We start from the raw sequence: 14,589 nt of genomic DNA, 5'->3' as shown, positions 1-14,589 counted from the left end.
TAAACAATTAATGAACTAAAGCATATATAAATTAACCGACCATCACAACCTACAAAGTAAGACCCACTATATAATAGTTTGGACGTATCATTTTAAGCATGTGCATATATAACTATTACAAGTAAAACCGTTATAAAAACTTGAAGCGCTATGAAAATGATTTTGATACAACATTATAAACTAGAAAACTAACCATATATCTACCACCAGTATTAAAAAACACACACGCCACGGCACACAGATACAAAATGTCGACTTATCTATAATGAAATTAAAGGTAAATTGTCAAATATACACAAGAAAAAAGTGAAGACATGAAATATAAACATATTGAAGCTATGGATAATTTTAATAGAAGGGAAAATGACTAAAAAAACAAATTTCTTGACTTGCCAACCAACAAACCACCCAACCAACCAACCCACCCCCTTCCCCCCACCCACACACACCACGCACACACCACCCCACACACCACCACCACAACACACACTCACACCCACACACACCTCAAGAAAACAAAACTAAAAATACATAAAATGGTCATTTTTCAAACGGTAGGATCCACCATATTAGAACTAACTTCCGGTAAATCTAAATAACGCCCTTTCATTTTTGAACCAACCACATCTAGACACGTATACACTTAAAGTCTCGATGGAATATATACATAGGTCACATAATAGATTTGTTGGTCGACGGAGTAGATATGAAAGCCCGATGGAATTAATATGATGTCCCGATAGAATAGATTCGTTGGCCGACCATTTATTAAACAGTCGGACCGGCCATATAAAGGTTTTTAAATCGTCAGGCAGACTGTTTAATAAACGGTCGGAGTCATAACTAAATGGTCGGTTTAACGGTCGGGCTCGTTCGTTTAAGTTTATACATATCTATATGTGGTTGGTTAAAAAACAGAAGGACGTCAGATATACTGTCGGATGTCAGTTCTAATATGATGGATCATACTATTTAGAAAGTGGCCATTTTAAGTATTTTTTTGTTTGAAATGGCTACTCAAAGAACTTGGTTGATAAAAAGGGCCATTTTGATCATTTTTCCTTAATATAAATATTGAAGATGAAGATAAAAGTTACTATAAATAGTTTAATGCAAAATTACATTACTAATGTACTCAAAAACCATATGAAAGATTTAAATAGAAATTTGAAAGATTTTACAATATGCTTGAGTTTTATTGGAAATGAAAGGTTCTTCCAAAATCTAACTTTTCTAGTTTTAACAAACAAAATATTGTTGCCCGTAAATAATAATAATAATAATAATAATAATAATAATAATAATATCTCCGTTCAATTGTTTGCATGACGTGAACACATTGCAATGGATCGTTCCAACAAGAACTCCGTGGACGCCTCCGACCACGATTTCATCGTCAAAATCCACGGCGAAGACGGAGCAAAACCATCGTTAGACATGGATATGGAGTTGGAGGACTCACGTCAGGGACGTAATTCCGGTAATCAGAAATCGACAGAGAGTACACCCGTTAAAGGAACAACGAATCGGGTTACAAATTCGAGAGACTTGAAGGTAAAGTTTCAACCGCCTACCCCTAATCAAGACGACACGGATTCATCAGACGAGGATGATGATGATGATGATGAAACGGATGAAATCCGATTCAGTCAAAATCATATACGTCGAAAATCGAGTAATTTGAACAATCTAAGCCGCGTTAACGATGACAAAGGCGGAAGCGAGGTCTTGAAATGCACGTCCTCGTTTCAACGACGAGCTCCCATCATGCGAACGAGAACCCACCAATCGCGGTTGATTGATCCTCCAGAGGTGGAGGTGGACGTCGTTCCTATGTCTGGTCCAGCTGCTATGCCCATGCAGTATAGATCGGGTATATTATTATCCCGGCCTTCGGGTATACTGGCTAGAGGTGAAATAGATGAAGAAGAAGAAACATTGTTTGATGAAGATAATATTCCAGATGATTTTAGACAGGCCAAACTAGATGCAATAACCATAATCCAATGGATTAGTCTAGTTTCGATATTATCTGCTCTAATTGCAACACTTGTGATTAATGACTGGAAGAAAAGAGTATTTAGAGGGCTTCATATTTGGGAATGGGAGGTTTTAGTTTTAGTCTTGATATGTGGTCGGTTGGTTTCCGGTTGGGGTATAAGGTTTATCGTCTTCTTCGTCGAGAGAAACTTGATTCTACGCAAACGAGTGTTGTATTTCGTGTATGGGCTCAGAAAGCCGGTTCAAAACTGTATTTGGTTAGGTTTGGTGTTAATAGCTTGGCATTACATGTTTGATGAGAAAGTTGAGGGTCAACACAGGTTACTTAGAATGCTGAACAAATTAATGGTGTGTATGCTTGTAGCTACCTCATTTTGGCTAGTCAAGACACTAATGGTTAAAGTTCTCGCATCATCATTTCATGTCAGTAAGTTTTTTGATAGGATTCAAGAAGCTTTGTTCAACCAGTATGTGATCGAAACCCTCTCGGGCCCACCATTGGTTGAGATCGAAAACCACATAATAGAAGAGGAGAGAACACTGGCAGAAGTTAACCGACTTCAGAATGCAGGCGCTAACATGCCACCCGAGCTTGGGGAAAATGTGCTTCCAGCCAAGAGCAGGAGGAGTGGAAGGTTACCAAAACCGCAAGCTGGCATCAAAATTGATGAGAAAGAAAAAGTGATATCAATTGATCACTTGCACAGGCTTAATCCGAAGAATGTGTCTGCGTTGAATATGAAAAGGTTAATGAAAATCGTCCGGGTGGGGGCATTGAGTACATTAGATGAGCAGTTACATGACATGAATAAACAAGATGACGAGTCAACGACACAAATTAAGAGTGAAATTGAAGCCAAACGGGCCGCACGCAAGATTTTCTTGAATGTGGCTAAAGCTGGCTCCAAGTATGTGTTTACATTCATTTCAAGGCTCATTAACTAATGATTTAGAGATCGTGTCGCATGATTGAGATTCTAGAATGTGAAGTTTGTTGTTTGCAGGTACATCTATCTCATGGATCTGATGCGGTTCTTGAGACAAGATCAAGCGCTTAAAACCATGTCTCTTTTGGTAGGATCACCTGGAGATGAAAAAGTTAGCAAGGGTGCTTTGAAGACTTGGGTGGTAAGAGCTTAGGGAGAATATTGAAAATACACATTTTAATCCTTATTTTTTTAAAAGTACAATGAGTCCCTCAAAACAAATCAATCCAATCAATATAGGCGTAAAGCGCGGCTGAATTTTAACCGGGAAAAAAATCTTATCAAAATGTAAAATGGGTCTACAAAACAAATCAATCAAATCACTATATGTGTAAAGCATAGCTGAATTTTAGCCGACACAAAAATCTGTAGAAATCTGTAGAAATTACAATGTGGTGTATAAAACAAACCAATCAAATCAGTATATGTGTATAGTGTCCGTTGAATTTTAGCTATCATTGGTTTATTTCGTGGACCCATGGAGTTTTTCAAGATCTTTGTGCCGCTAAAATTTTGTCTTCTTGGTCAGGCGTGCTTATTTGGCCTTGTCTAACTGGTTGGTTTTGCATATACCTATTTTGTAAATGCTAAAAATTTATATTGGTGATTTTATGTATCTTAAATCATAAAGCTTCAAATCCATGATCACAAGTGAATTACATGGTCCGTCTGATCTAAATGTTTCAGGTTAATGCATTCAGAGAACGAAAAGCTCTTGCGTTGACACTAAATGATACAAAAACTGCAGTCAACACATTACACCAAATGGTGAATGTGTTAGTTGGAGTCATTATTATAATTATCTGCCTCTTGATACTGAACATAGCAACAAGTAGATTTCTGGTTTTTATAAGCTCCCAGATTGTGGTCGTGGCGTTTATCTTTGGTAATACCTGCAAGACCATTTTCGAGGCCATAATTTTCTTGTTTGTCATGCACCCGTTTGATGTCGGTGATCGTTGTGAGATTGATGGAGTTCAGGTATCAAAATTGAAAACTTTATTAAAATTCATAGCTTATATTCTGAGTCTTAAATTATTTTGATCAGTTGATAGTAGAAGAGATGAATATCTTGACAACTGTGTTCTTGAAGTGGGACAATGAGAAGGTTTACTTTCCAAACAGTACTCTTTCAACCCGGGCCATCAGCAATCACTACCGAAGTCCTGACATGTGGGATTCGGTTGATTTCTTCATCCATATCACCACTCCTGCTGACACGTTAGCTGTCATGAAACAAAGAATAATCAAGTAAGAAATCAACAAACACTATAAGAAAAATATTCAAATATTTATTGTATATTTTACTAAAACAAAAGGATTTGTAACTAAAAATAAGTGTAAAACCGGTGATGATGTGACAATGCTGCTGGGGCTTCTTATTGCTTGGGTTTTGGTGTTTTTGAAGAATGAGTGTTTTTCCGATACAGTAACTAACCAAACACTTTTTTTGGTTCCTTATCGGCAGGTTCATCGAGAGCAAGAAGGATCATTATTATCCAAATGACATAACAGTGGTTTCAGTAACATTAGTGGAAGTAAGCATGATCAAGCTGCACATGTGGTGGAGACATAAAATAAACTTTCAAGACATGAGTGAGAGGTTCATAAGAAAAAGCGCAGTGATCGATGAAATGGTTCGAATATTTAAAGAACATGATGTTGAGTACAGATTGTACCCAATTGATATTAATATAAAGAACATGCCTTCACCCGCTACCACTAGTCGGCTTCCTCCAGCATGGTGAGCCGTGAGCATGAGCAGGTGACATAAAGTATGAAAACAAGATGGTACAAGTTTAAATGTACGGTGTACAAGTTTACGATGCGAGTTCACATGTAAAATCTAAGCATTGGGGAAATCTAGGATGAGATTGTGCACAAGAATTGCATGGAATAGTGTTGAAGGGCTAATATAGATTTGAGTTTGGAGTTATAGAGGACAGATGATTTTAGAATTACAACTTTTTTGATGATAGTGGTTGAAACCTGGAATACGGTTTTTGGTATGGTACGGTATGGTATTGTATATTTGTATGGTATGAGTTGGTTTACAAAGTTGAATTACTAATTACTACTAACACTTTTTTTCTTTTCTTTCCTTTTTTTTATAACTAATGTTGGTTCAAAAAGTTGTTCATAATATAAAAAGTTCCCATTTGAATTCAAAATTCCATCTTTCATACATTAAACATTATAACAAATACTAGAGTAGTTAAACCTCTGCACAGCTTTGTAACATTTAAGATTTTAAAGTAGGTCAAATGAAAAAGTCAACTGATTGCTTTGCAGCACATGCTAATCAAACATACTAACAAGCATAAAGGATAACACCATTTTAAACAAAATGGTCAAAAGTGAAATTTTACCATAATGATTCAGGACGATCACCAAAAAATTGTGTATGCATTCTAATCCTTCCCTGGTCGTCCACTTGACAAATAACCTCATGATGATAACACCAGTCGGTGTGAGCGGATAGGTTTCTTGAGCTTCTTCACCCGATTGGTCATTGTCACCTTCTACAGCAGCAGCAAGGGCCCGTTTGAGAGAGAAGTCTGCGTCAATCTCCATGGTCCTAACTCCATGAGACCCATAAAACTCTCTTTCGGCCACACGATCATACATCGTCTGTTCAGGATTTTTTGGTAAAACCCATTCACCAAAATACTGCCATTCATCAACATCTTTCAGTCCGAGATTCGCAGTGCACGCAGTTCCAAGATTATAAGCGAGGGCAACATCCTCAAGACCATAGTTACCTTCCGGTGGAAACCAAGAACACGCATGCTTATCAGAGTGCCAATCAAATAATAATTACAGAGCGGAGTCGAATGGCCAAGGCTCCTTCTATTCATTATTAGACCAAACTTATAACAAACATCTTTCGGTGTGAAATTGTTAATACAAAAGGATTTGAATCGCTGACATCAAGAGAATCAACAAGAATTAGTATATATGTATCTATATTATGTTTAAGATGAGTGGGACGGATGGATGCGTTGAGTAAGGCCAGATAATAATCATACTTATGACAGATCTCCTTGATAATGTTCGTTGAACGCAATGTCTGAAAGCTTACGAACAACATTGTGGTTTGAAACATAGAGATCAATGAACCACATGGAAATGTAGCATCGAACTGCATAGATGTGCAGAGGCACGCCTGCTGGAGGAGAATAGAATTCCATAGAGTGGCGGTAGTCATGCCAGTTTACAAAGAACACATAGCCGTGCAGTTTAACCAGACTGTCAAATATCTCTTGGGTTCGAAGTTTGATGTAACGTGGATGATAATAACGGAATCCCCGTGCAATATAAATGTGTCAGTATCTGCCGGTAATTTTTTTTAGTTGGTTTGCAAGTTGTGTGGCAATAACATCATCAGCACAAGGAATGTGATCCATTTGGATGGAAGTACACAAGAAGTTACAGGTCATTTTGATGTCGATTATTGCTAGGCCTGTAACACCAACCAAGCGTTCATAAATTGTTCGAGAACTGTTCGTCGGGAAGTTCATTTATTTAATAAATGAACGAAAATGAAAGAAACATTGTGTTTATTTAATTAAACGAATGAACACGATTACGTGAACACATGCTTTGTTTGTTGTTAATGAACAACCGTTCATGTTCGTTTCATTTATGTTGATTTTTGTTTGTTTGTTAAAATTTTAATAATTACGTAATTAGTTATATTTATAGGAGCATAAACATATAAGGAGCTCGTTTAAATTATATGTATATGTATTTCATTAAAAAGTAGTGTTTATGTCGATAAAGAAGGCAACTATGCAACAAGCTACGCTACTAGCCCTTTCGTATACGTTACATACGTATGTATGTGTGTGTACTTGGTTATGTTTGTATCAGTTATGTTCATTTGTGTTTGTTCTATAATGTTCGTTTAAGTTTGTTTACGTTCGTGTGAAATGTTTGTTTAGGTTTAAATGAACGAGCACGAACATGCCTTTTTATTTGTTCTCGTGTTGGTGTTAGGTTGAAAATGCTTAGCTTAGTATAGATAAAACCGGTTTCTAAATCGAACCGGTTTAGGTTTTGCATGTTCAAAACCGGTTTGACCCAAGCATGTTCGGTTTAGAAACCAATTTAAGCGTAGAACTAGTCAAACTGATCCGGACTGGTTTGGTTCGGTTTGAAAACCGGTTAAACAGAAACCGGTCCGGACCAGTTTTTTGTACACCCCTATTTTGGACCATTGACTTAAGATCTGGTCCACTTATTTTGGACCATTGAAATGGTGCTCCAAATGACCTAACATGACTTCAATTTGGGTATTTAAACTTTCAATCAACAAGGTTTCTTGAGCACTATTTCGATGTAAGTTTTACATCAATTAATTCATATTATCCTTCCGATTCAAAAGCCAGGTAGTCCAATGAAAACAAGTATTATGAAAGGTGAGACCGGTTTTTTAAGGTGAGATTATTATTAGTCAATGGCAAAAAGGTGAAATTTTTAAAATCCAATATGACTATCATGTGAATATCATGTGTACCAACATACACAGGCTTAGATGTGCACAAATCTAGTATTTCAGGAACCGAAACCGGTTTCAGGCATGGTAAGCAAAAGTCCATAAACATATCAGGTAGGAACCGGTTCCAGATTTGGTCAGGTTTTTGACCTGGTTTTTATCGGGTTTTGGCTGGGTTGGGTCCAGGTTTTGACAGAGTAGAGACGAAAGCGGTTCCGATAAGTCCGGGTACGATTTTTCTGAGTCAAAACTTGGTTCGTACCTGCGGATCGGGTCCGGAACCTAGTTTTTTGCCCATCTCTACATAGGCGCATAAAACTGGTTTTTTGTTTTTCAAACTGATTTCGGTTTCGGTCAACAAAAAGTCAACCAAATCTTATCACCGATTTTGAATTGGAAAAGCATTGATTTGGTTTCAAATCGATTTTTGAACCACCTTAGGTCCATTTAGCCGGTTTCAACAGAGAAGTTCTCAAACCAATATCATACAAGCAGTCATGTTCCAGTTCGCAAACCAGTTTTTTTGTCCAACTCTATCAGGAGACCGAAATTGAGGTAAAGAGAGACAAGATCACAGTAACCAAACTTTCTCATCTGGATGATATACTATAAAAGCAACTGGTAGGGGCCGGTCAAGGTTAAAAAAAGCTTACATTTAAAATCTCATAAACTAAACAGCTTACATTTAAAATCTCATAATGGAGAACAAGCAACAAACAAGCAATCATGCTCAAGTTTTATTCTCAAAACTTTTCTCGAGGGCGAAATTGTGATAACAAGAACCAAGATCACAGTAACCAAACTTTCTCATCTGGATGATATATAGTATACAGCCTAAACGAAACAACAGTCTTTATACTCGTAAGCATTTTTAATCTCAAATCTGCTAAAACAGGTACACTTATTGGCGCCTCATAGAAATCATCAAATCAGCGTCGCCACAGACGTCCTGGTTGCTTCTGCTCCTGCATTTTCCTGAACCATCGTAACATATAATCCGTAGACATTAGTAGAACATCATCTCAAGAAGAAAGGTTGTACTAATTTTATTAATTTATTGACCATGAAAAAGTACTGTTTTTACAGAAAACGAAAATGCCCTTTCCTTATAACAAATAACCTTTTCGATAAATCAATATTTGTAAGGACAACTCATGACTAACAAGCAAAACGGTAATCCGGAATTGAAACTTTTAGGAAACAGGAAAATTATATTGATTTGAAATGAAGTGATAAATTTGTGAAAAGTAGCGTGTTTTTTAAAACAGTTTTAGAAGTACAGTAACTTTCTGTTGCTTTTCAGATTGTTGTAACCATGGTTTATAACCCCGTGTTCTTCTCCAACTCAAATTTGAAAATTTTATTTTTCATAAAGCTAAATATAGGGGTTTTTTTGTGTTTTTTTTTATATTTCAATATAAACTTAGTAAAAACTGAGCTGTATCCAAAATAAAACATTTTTTTTGGCCTTAAAATATCTAAAAAATATGTATGCCTGATACAACTTAGTTTTCAATAAACATTAGACAATTTTTTTTAACCAAATTGTATATTTAGATTTTAAGCAAAATATTAAATGCTACACAATATAAAAGAAAAACTTATATATTAAATAAAAACTGAAAAAGAAAAATGAAAAGGAATCCAAATTTGAGTTTACAGGAGAGAATCCAGGGTTAAAAAACCCATCACCAAACTTTAAAAAAGCAAAAAGAATGGGCTTTAATGCATTACTTTTGAAAACTACCATACTCTTAAAAAAACCCACAAAGTGGATGAAATAAATAAGGTTTAAGAAATTATAAGTTAGTAAAAACAGCTAAAACTTACTTCTGGTGTTCTTTAGAACGTTCAATGAACTCTTTGGCTATATCACGTCCTTGATACGAAGCTAGCACAGGTCGAATATCAGCAGGCCTATGACGTGCAACATCTGCAATTAAAAGCAGCATCAAATTCAGTTATTACTGATACATACATCAACTTGCTAATAAAATTTAAAATCCAGTTCTTACATTCAAGAAACGGTATTAGATCCAGAAGTGCTGTGTCGTCAGCTTCACATTTCCATGGTTTTATTGGTACACAGTTCTCTTTTTGAAGACAACTCTCAAGAGCATTACCACTCACATACAATACCCTTGAAGGGTCTCTGTTAAGCTTTGACAAATCCTACAAAAGACAATATTAATGCAATGATATAATTTATCTAATAAAAGATTAAATGTAACGACATACTCTATAGTGCTTCCCATCTTGATATCTAGTTGCAGCCCTTGATAGCCTATACCTTATGCAGTGTTTTTCATCCAATCTATCAACAATAGGATCAACATACTGCACACAAACAAAAGCCATAAATTGTCAACAATACAACCTAAAAGTAGGCTGTTGGAAAAGCCAGCCAGACTCAATTTGTAGACGAGCTCAGCTGGCTCGACTCGGTTTGTAAACAAGCCGAGCCCGAGCAATGGAAAGTCGCTCTTAGCTAACTCGTTGGCTCGTTAACTTCCCATTAATTTATATAAATTATAGCTTCTGTAGTTCAAATTTGCATTGTGTATGTTCAAAACATTAATTTTTGTTTTCGTATACACCGATATGTGCAAAAAAGGTTCTTAAAATTAGAAATAGACGAGCTGGCTCGAGCTCAACGATTCGGCTTGGTAAATAAACAAGCCAAGCCTGAGCCCAACATGGCTCGGATAGGCTTGTTTACAGCCCTACCACAAAGTGTGTGTGTGAGAGAGAGAGAGCAATAAAAGAACGTACCATAGCTTGCTGATCAGAATACACTACGATTTCATAAAACTGAGCTAGGTGCTCCAAAAAGGCTTCAACTCCTGGCCTTTTAAACGTTCTCCAACCTCGATCACGCTTTAAGCATAAACATGATGGAAAAATGAAAATGTTGACAAATAACCTCTCACTATATTAAAGAATGAGAGTATAAGTGTAAAGCAAGGTGTTACATACCTTCCAATCAGAATATAGTAAAGTTTCATTAAGATCCAAAACTAATGTGAATACATGCTGCTCTTGTGGGTGCAAATCTGGTAGAAGCATCTCTGATGAAGGTTCAGTAAAACCCTACATAAAACCAAGATTTTAAGCAAAAACCAAGAAAAAATAGCAGTGAGTTAATTGATTAAAGAAAGAGTTAATGTGACGATATATGAGTTTGAAAGAATATATACGCACCTGAACATGTTCTTCAGCAGAAGCACGCAGATCCAAATAAAGCTCAACTAGCTTGGCAGGCACTGTAACATAAGCATAGTGCAGTTACAAACATAATAAGTAGATAAGCTAAAAATATATGTAAACATATAAAGCATGAAATATCATATTTGAAAGAATTCTCTTCTCTTTGTGAACCAACAAATTGATTATTAAGAATAGTGAACGTGTGGCAATAGACTGGGAACAAACCTGTCATTGTAGCTGATTTTAGCATAGCTTGAAATTTCTGCGTTTAAGATGAGTAAATATGTTAGAGTTTGAGGTGTCACATTCCATGGTCTTAATATGATATTGAATCAACAAAGATGTGATCCTCATATTCATCAAGTATAATACTAGTAGATATAAAAACATAGAAATTTGCTTTCTATCTCATTTCATGCATCAAAAACCTTAAAAGTAAACAACTCCTAAAACCTTTTTTAACCATTTACTTTGTTTGGCGTGTACATTAAGTAATAAGGGTAACAGAACATATACATACACACATTTATATATACATACGCACGTACACACATATCTATATATAACTAGAAAATCTACTTTTGATTCTAAGGGTACAAACGAGTCGAGCCACTAGTGAGCAACTCGAGATCAGATTGATAAAAAGCTCAAAAAGAGCCGAGCCTTATCGAGTCCTAGCCCAAGCCAAGCCCCAAACAAAGCTCAATTAGTTATTGAGCCTGAGCTCGACCCTTGTATGGGAAGATTGTTTGTGCTAGTCAAACGTTGTGTATTTTTAAGTTTCAACTCTATTGGACTTCTATGTATTAATTTCACACTGCACAGCCAAGCTTTCACTCGTTCAAGGTTTTTCTCAACATATAGGAATAATTAAAATGTATAATTTAAGTAATGGATAATAAAGGAGTCGAGCCCAAGCGAAGCGTGAACTTGAAATAAAGAATCACGAGCTGGGCTCTAGCTTTAGAAAAAGTGTTCGAGCTCTTGCAAGTCAAAGCGAGCCAAGCTCAAGCCTAGTTGGGCTCGACTTGGATCATTTATACCCCTAATTCTATCTGCTGCCATACAGTCAAAAGCAGCTTCATCATCATATACGGCATATATATCAGTCAAGTCTACATACATATAAAAATGGGAAATTCTACTAGATCATACGCACATCAAAAGAAGACATATCATCGGATACAGAAACTTTTGCTGATGCACGCAAAGCCTTTGTCTTCTCATCAACTTCTTCTATAGTGTATGCTGCAAAACAAGGAACACATATACGATTAACACAGCACCAACAAGAAAAAGAAGACAAAACATACAACTTGCACTGTGTGTGTCAAGTAAACATCCACCTCAACAATTATTCCAAACAAGTAATCAACACGATGATAAACTTGTGTCAAACCATATTTGTAACAATCGAATCCACCTCAAAACTACTAGCAAAGATTCATCTGTGCCAGCAATTATTGATTTTGATTTACTTGCATAGTTTCTCTTTTCATTAGTGTGAAAGACTATGGGTGATCAACGAATCGAATTTTGAATATACGTATTATTCGAATCGAACTATTCAATTAGCCAATTCGAATTGAGAATGAAATTTGAGTCCGACTCAAATTCGAATGGATTTGATTGAAATTCAGTTAAAAAAAATCTATTTAGTTCCAATTTCAAAATCACTACAAACCTGATTTTTTTAACATAAAAAATAACAAATCCATAAAACATATATATCATTTAAAGTTAAAATATCCTAAATATTTAAAGTGGTAACGTCGAATAGCATGAATTAATAACCAAAATGATGAACTTTCAGTTTTTTGTCTTTAAAAATAAAAAAGACTTCTGTAATTTATCCTTTTATAAATATGTATGTTTATAATAAAAATAAAATGTATAATTTGAAAACGAATTACGAATCAAAGCAAATTTAAAATCACATTCATATTCAATTCGAAATTCGATTACTAAATCGAATTCGAACCTTCAAATTCAAATGCAAGTCGAATCGAATTCCGAGTTCCTCGAGTCTGACTCAAACATTGAACACCCATATGAAAGACGCAATCAGAAAGTTATGAGATTGACAGGTGAAGAGAAAACTCATACCGTAAGTCGCATAACCAGCAGTGGCAACACCTCCCGTAAGTGCTGCAATTAAAGTATACTTAAGGAAACTCCATGGTTGTCCACCTGCTCTGCCAGGCGCTGCGCCTTCTGGTGGCGGTGGTGGAGTTGAAGATGTAGGCTGATTACCAAGAATAGATGATGATATAACAGGTTCACCGGGACCATTTGCAGACACACTCGAATACAAGCGAGGATTCTTGTTGCAGTTGTGAACAACGGAGAACACTCGTCTGGATCGAGCAACTATCGACATTGGTTTCTATATTGTAACCTTGGAATCTCAAACTTAAGAATCTGTCCTGAACATTGGAAAACTACCAGTTAACTGTAATGCTTGGACTAGCAGCTGTATGAGGCCTTACAATCATGTGCATAATAATCTTGTGAAGCTTAAAGCTATAATAAGCAAATGTCCTACCTAAGATATATGAGATTATAGTTACTATAAAATTTTAAAACCCTAGGTCGAAGTTAAAGCTCAGATGAAATATATCAATTCCGGTTAGTTATCATACAATACAATACCTCGATTCAAGCCGAAAAAAGAGTGAAATAAAACCCCTTGATTTGAACTTCGAAACCCTAAATCACTGTGTATATATTATGTCAGTCTAGTAGGTTTCAAAGTGGTGACTTGTTACTGGTGATGGTGTTGATAGAAATATGAGGACTGCTTACGTATTCATCAAGGGTTAAATGAATTTTGATATTATTTTGTTTATACCAAACTAGGTTAGGATCCCGTGTGCAACACGTGTTATAATAAATAAATTTTAGTGACGACACAATGTAAAACACAAATAATGTGTTAAATTGTTTATATAAATATTCAGTTTACAGTATAATAATTACATAATAAACGATATGGTGTGTGTGTGTGTATCTTTATATTCCTAAACTAGGTTATTGTCTCGTGGGCGTCACGGTTGGAAATATAGAAATGGTCTAATAAACATATATAATTTCAAACGACAGTATTTCCCTTCCTCGAAAGTAAGTTAATAGAGCTTGTCTAAATTCGAAAGGTAGAGAAAGTCTATTAAATCAGATATTGGATATAATGAATTGTTAATTAGAAGATCATCGGATATTTTAATATATAGGCTTGATTAGTATACATTATTTTCTATAAAGCTAAACAAAGTTATATTCTAGGCTTAATTATTTATGTTATTGTTAACTGGGTCTAATTTTAAATGTATGGGAATTGACAATTCATACCAGTTACCAAAATTCGTTTAATTGATATGATTAATTATATTAATGGTAAAATATCAATTACTAACTTATTCTTGTACATTACTAATTTTATGCTCTAGCTTGAAATATGATGTAGATTTAAACATATCAATTTTAATTATATTGTAATTAATCGTGTTTAAAACATTATATCACCTAACCTAACTAAAACACGTATTATAAGATCTTTATAAAAACGTAAATACATCAATTAATTAACAATAATAATTAATTGGTTACCTTAATTAAAACACGGTAATTAAAAAATTATAATAAAGACATATTAAATTGGTCAAATGTATTAAAGATTCTATAATGTACGTGAGCACCGGATTATTAATTATATAACCTATTTTCGTAAGTGGTCAAGAATTCGAATTTCAAAATGATTCAAATAAATAATTTTTATTATTCACTTAAGGAATTTAGTTGAAATTGACTTTAAATTCACAATAACTTGAAATATTTAGAAGAAACTAATATTTTTTTATTTAATGCATGAATAATGAAAAATTATGAAATGAGTTTATA

General features: G+C 35.1%; 2 protein-coding genes across 5 annotated transcripts; one reads left to right on the top strand and one right to left on the bottom strand.

Moving 5' to 3' along the window:
- The first annotated feature begins 1,344 nt into the window (after positions 1–1,344).
- Positions 1,345–4,926, top strand: LOC143586865 (mechanosensitive ion channel protein 8-like). The gene is made up of 5 exons (XM_077068321.1): positions 1,345–2,909; positions 3,006–3,129; positions 3,675–3,968; positions 4,036–4,238; positions 4,456–4,926. The coding sequence occupies exons 1-5, from the start codon at positions 1,345–1,347 to the stop codon at positions 4,733–4,735; spliced, it is 2,466 nt and encodes an 821-aa protein (XP_076924436.1). The 3' UTR covers positions 4,736–4,926.
- A 3,298-nt stretch (positions 4,927–8,224) lies between these two features.
- On the bottom strand, positions 8,225–13,471 carry LOC143586864 (mitochondrial import inner membrane translocase subunit TIM50-like). 4 transcript variants are annotated; one of them, XM_077068319.1, is made up of 11 exons: positions 13,345–13,471; positions 12,799–13,078; positions 11,852–11,940; positions 10,918–10,954; positions 10,687–10,748; positions 10,462–10,575; positions 10,258–10,362; positions 9,724–9,822; positions 9,501–9,657; positions 9,316–9,418; positions 8,225–8,460 (listed from the first exon to the last, which is right to left on the bottom strand). In XM_077068319.1, the coding sequence occupies exons 2-11, from the start codon at positions 13,070–13,072 to the stop codon at positions 8,415–8,417; spliced, it is 1,086 nt and encodes a 361-aa protein (XP_076924434.1). In that variant the 5' UTR covers positions 13,073–13,078; positions 13,345–13,471; the 3' UTR covers positions 8,225–8,414. The 4 variants fall into 4 exon arrangements, 3 of the variants coding, with proteins under 3 accessions (XP_076924434.1, XP_076924432.1, XP_076924433.1); XM_077068317.1 differs by having other exon boundaries at positions 12,799–13,104; positions 13,345–13,457; XM_077068318.1 differs by having other exon boundaries at positions 12,799–13,090; positions 13,345–13,440.
- Between the last annotated feature and the right edge of the window lie 1,118 nt (positions 13,472–14,589).

The sequence above is a fragment of the Bidens hawaiensis genome, unplaced genomic scaffold, assembly GCF_021521415.1.
Source record: "Bidens hawaiensis isolate Kalapana, Puna unplaced genomic scaffold, B.hawaiensis_p1.1 tig00035031_1, whole genome shotgun sequence".
In the NCBI taxonomy this organism is placed as follows: domain Eukaryota; kingdom Viridiplantae; phylum Streptophyta; class Magnoliopsida; order Asterales; family Asteraceae; genus Bidens; species Bidens hawaiensis.
Note: the sequence above shows the minus strand (reverse complement) of the source record. Positions and strands in the feature narration are given on the sequence as shown.

Excerpts from the sequence above, each read along its gene's own strand:
- LOC143586865 (XM_077068321.1), top strand. The coding sequence starts at position 1,345 with ATGGATCGTTCCAACAAGAACTCCGTGGACGCCTCCGACCACGATTTC. Across the intron at positions 3,969-4,035 it reads GTGAGATTGATGGAGTTCAG|TTGATAGTAGAAGAGATGAA; the intron begins GTATCAAAATTG and ends TATTTTGATCAG. Across the intron at positions 4,239-4,455 it reads ATGAAACAAAGAATAATCAA|GTTCATCGAGAGCAAGAAGG; the intron begins GTAAGAAATCAA and ends CCTTATCGGCAG.
- LOC143586864 (XM_077068319.1), bottom strand. The coding sequence starts at position 13,072 with ATGTCGATAGTTGCTCGATCCAGACGAGTGTTCTCCGTTGTTCACAAC. Across the intron at positions 11,941-12,798 it reads TGCTGGTTATGCGACTTACG|CATACACTATAGAAGAAGTT; the intron begins GTATGAGTTTTC and ends CTTGTTTTGCAG. Across the intron at positions 9,419-9,500 it reads TCTAATACCGTTTCTTGAAT|ATGTTGCACGTCATAGGCCT; the intron begins GTAAGAACTGGA and ends TTTTAATTGCAG.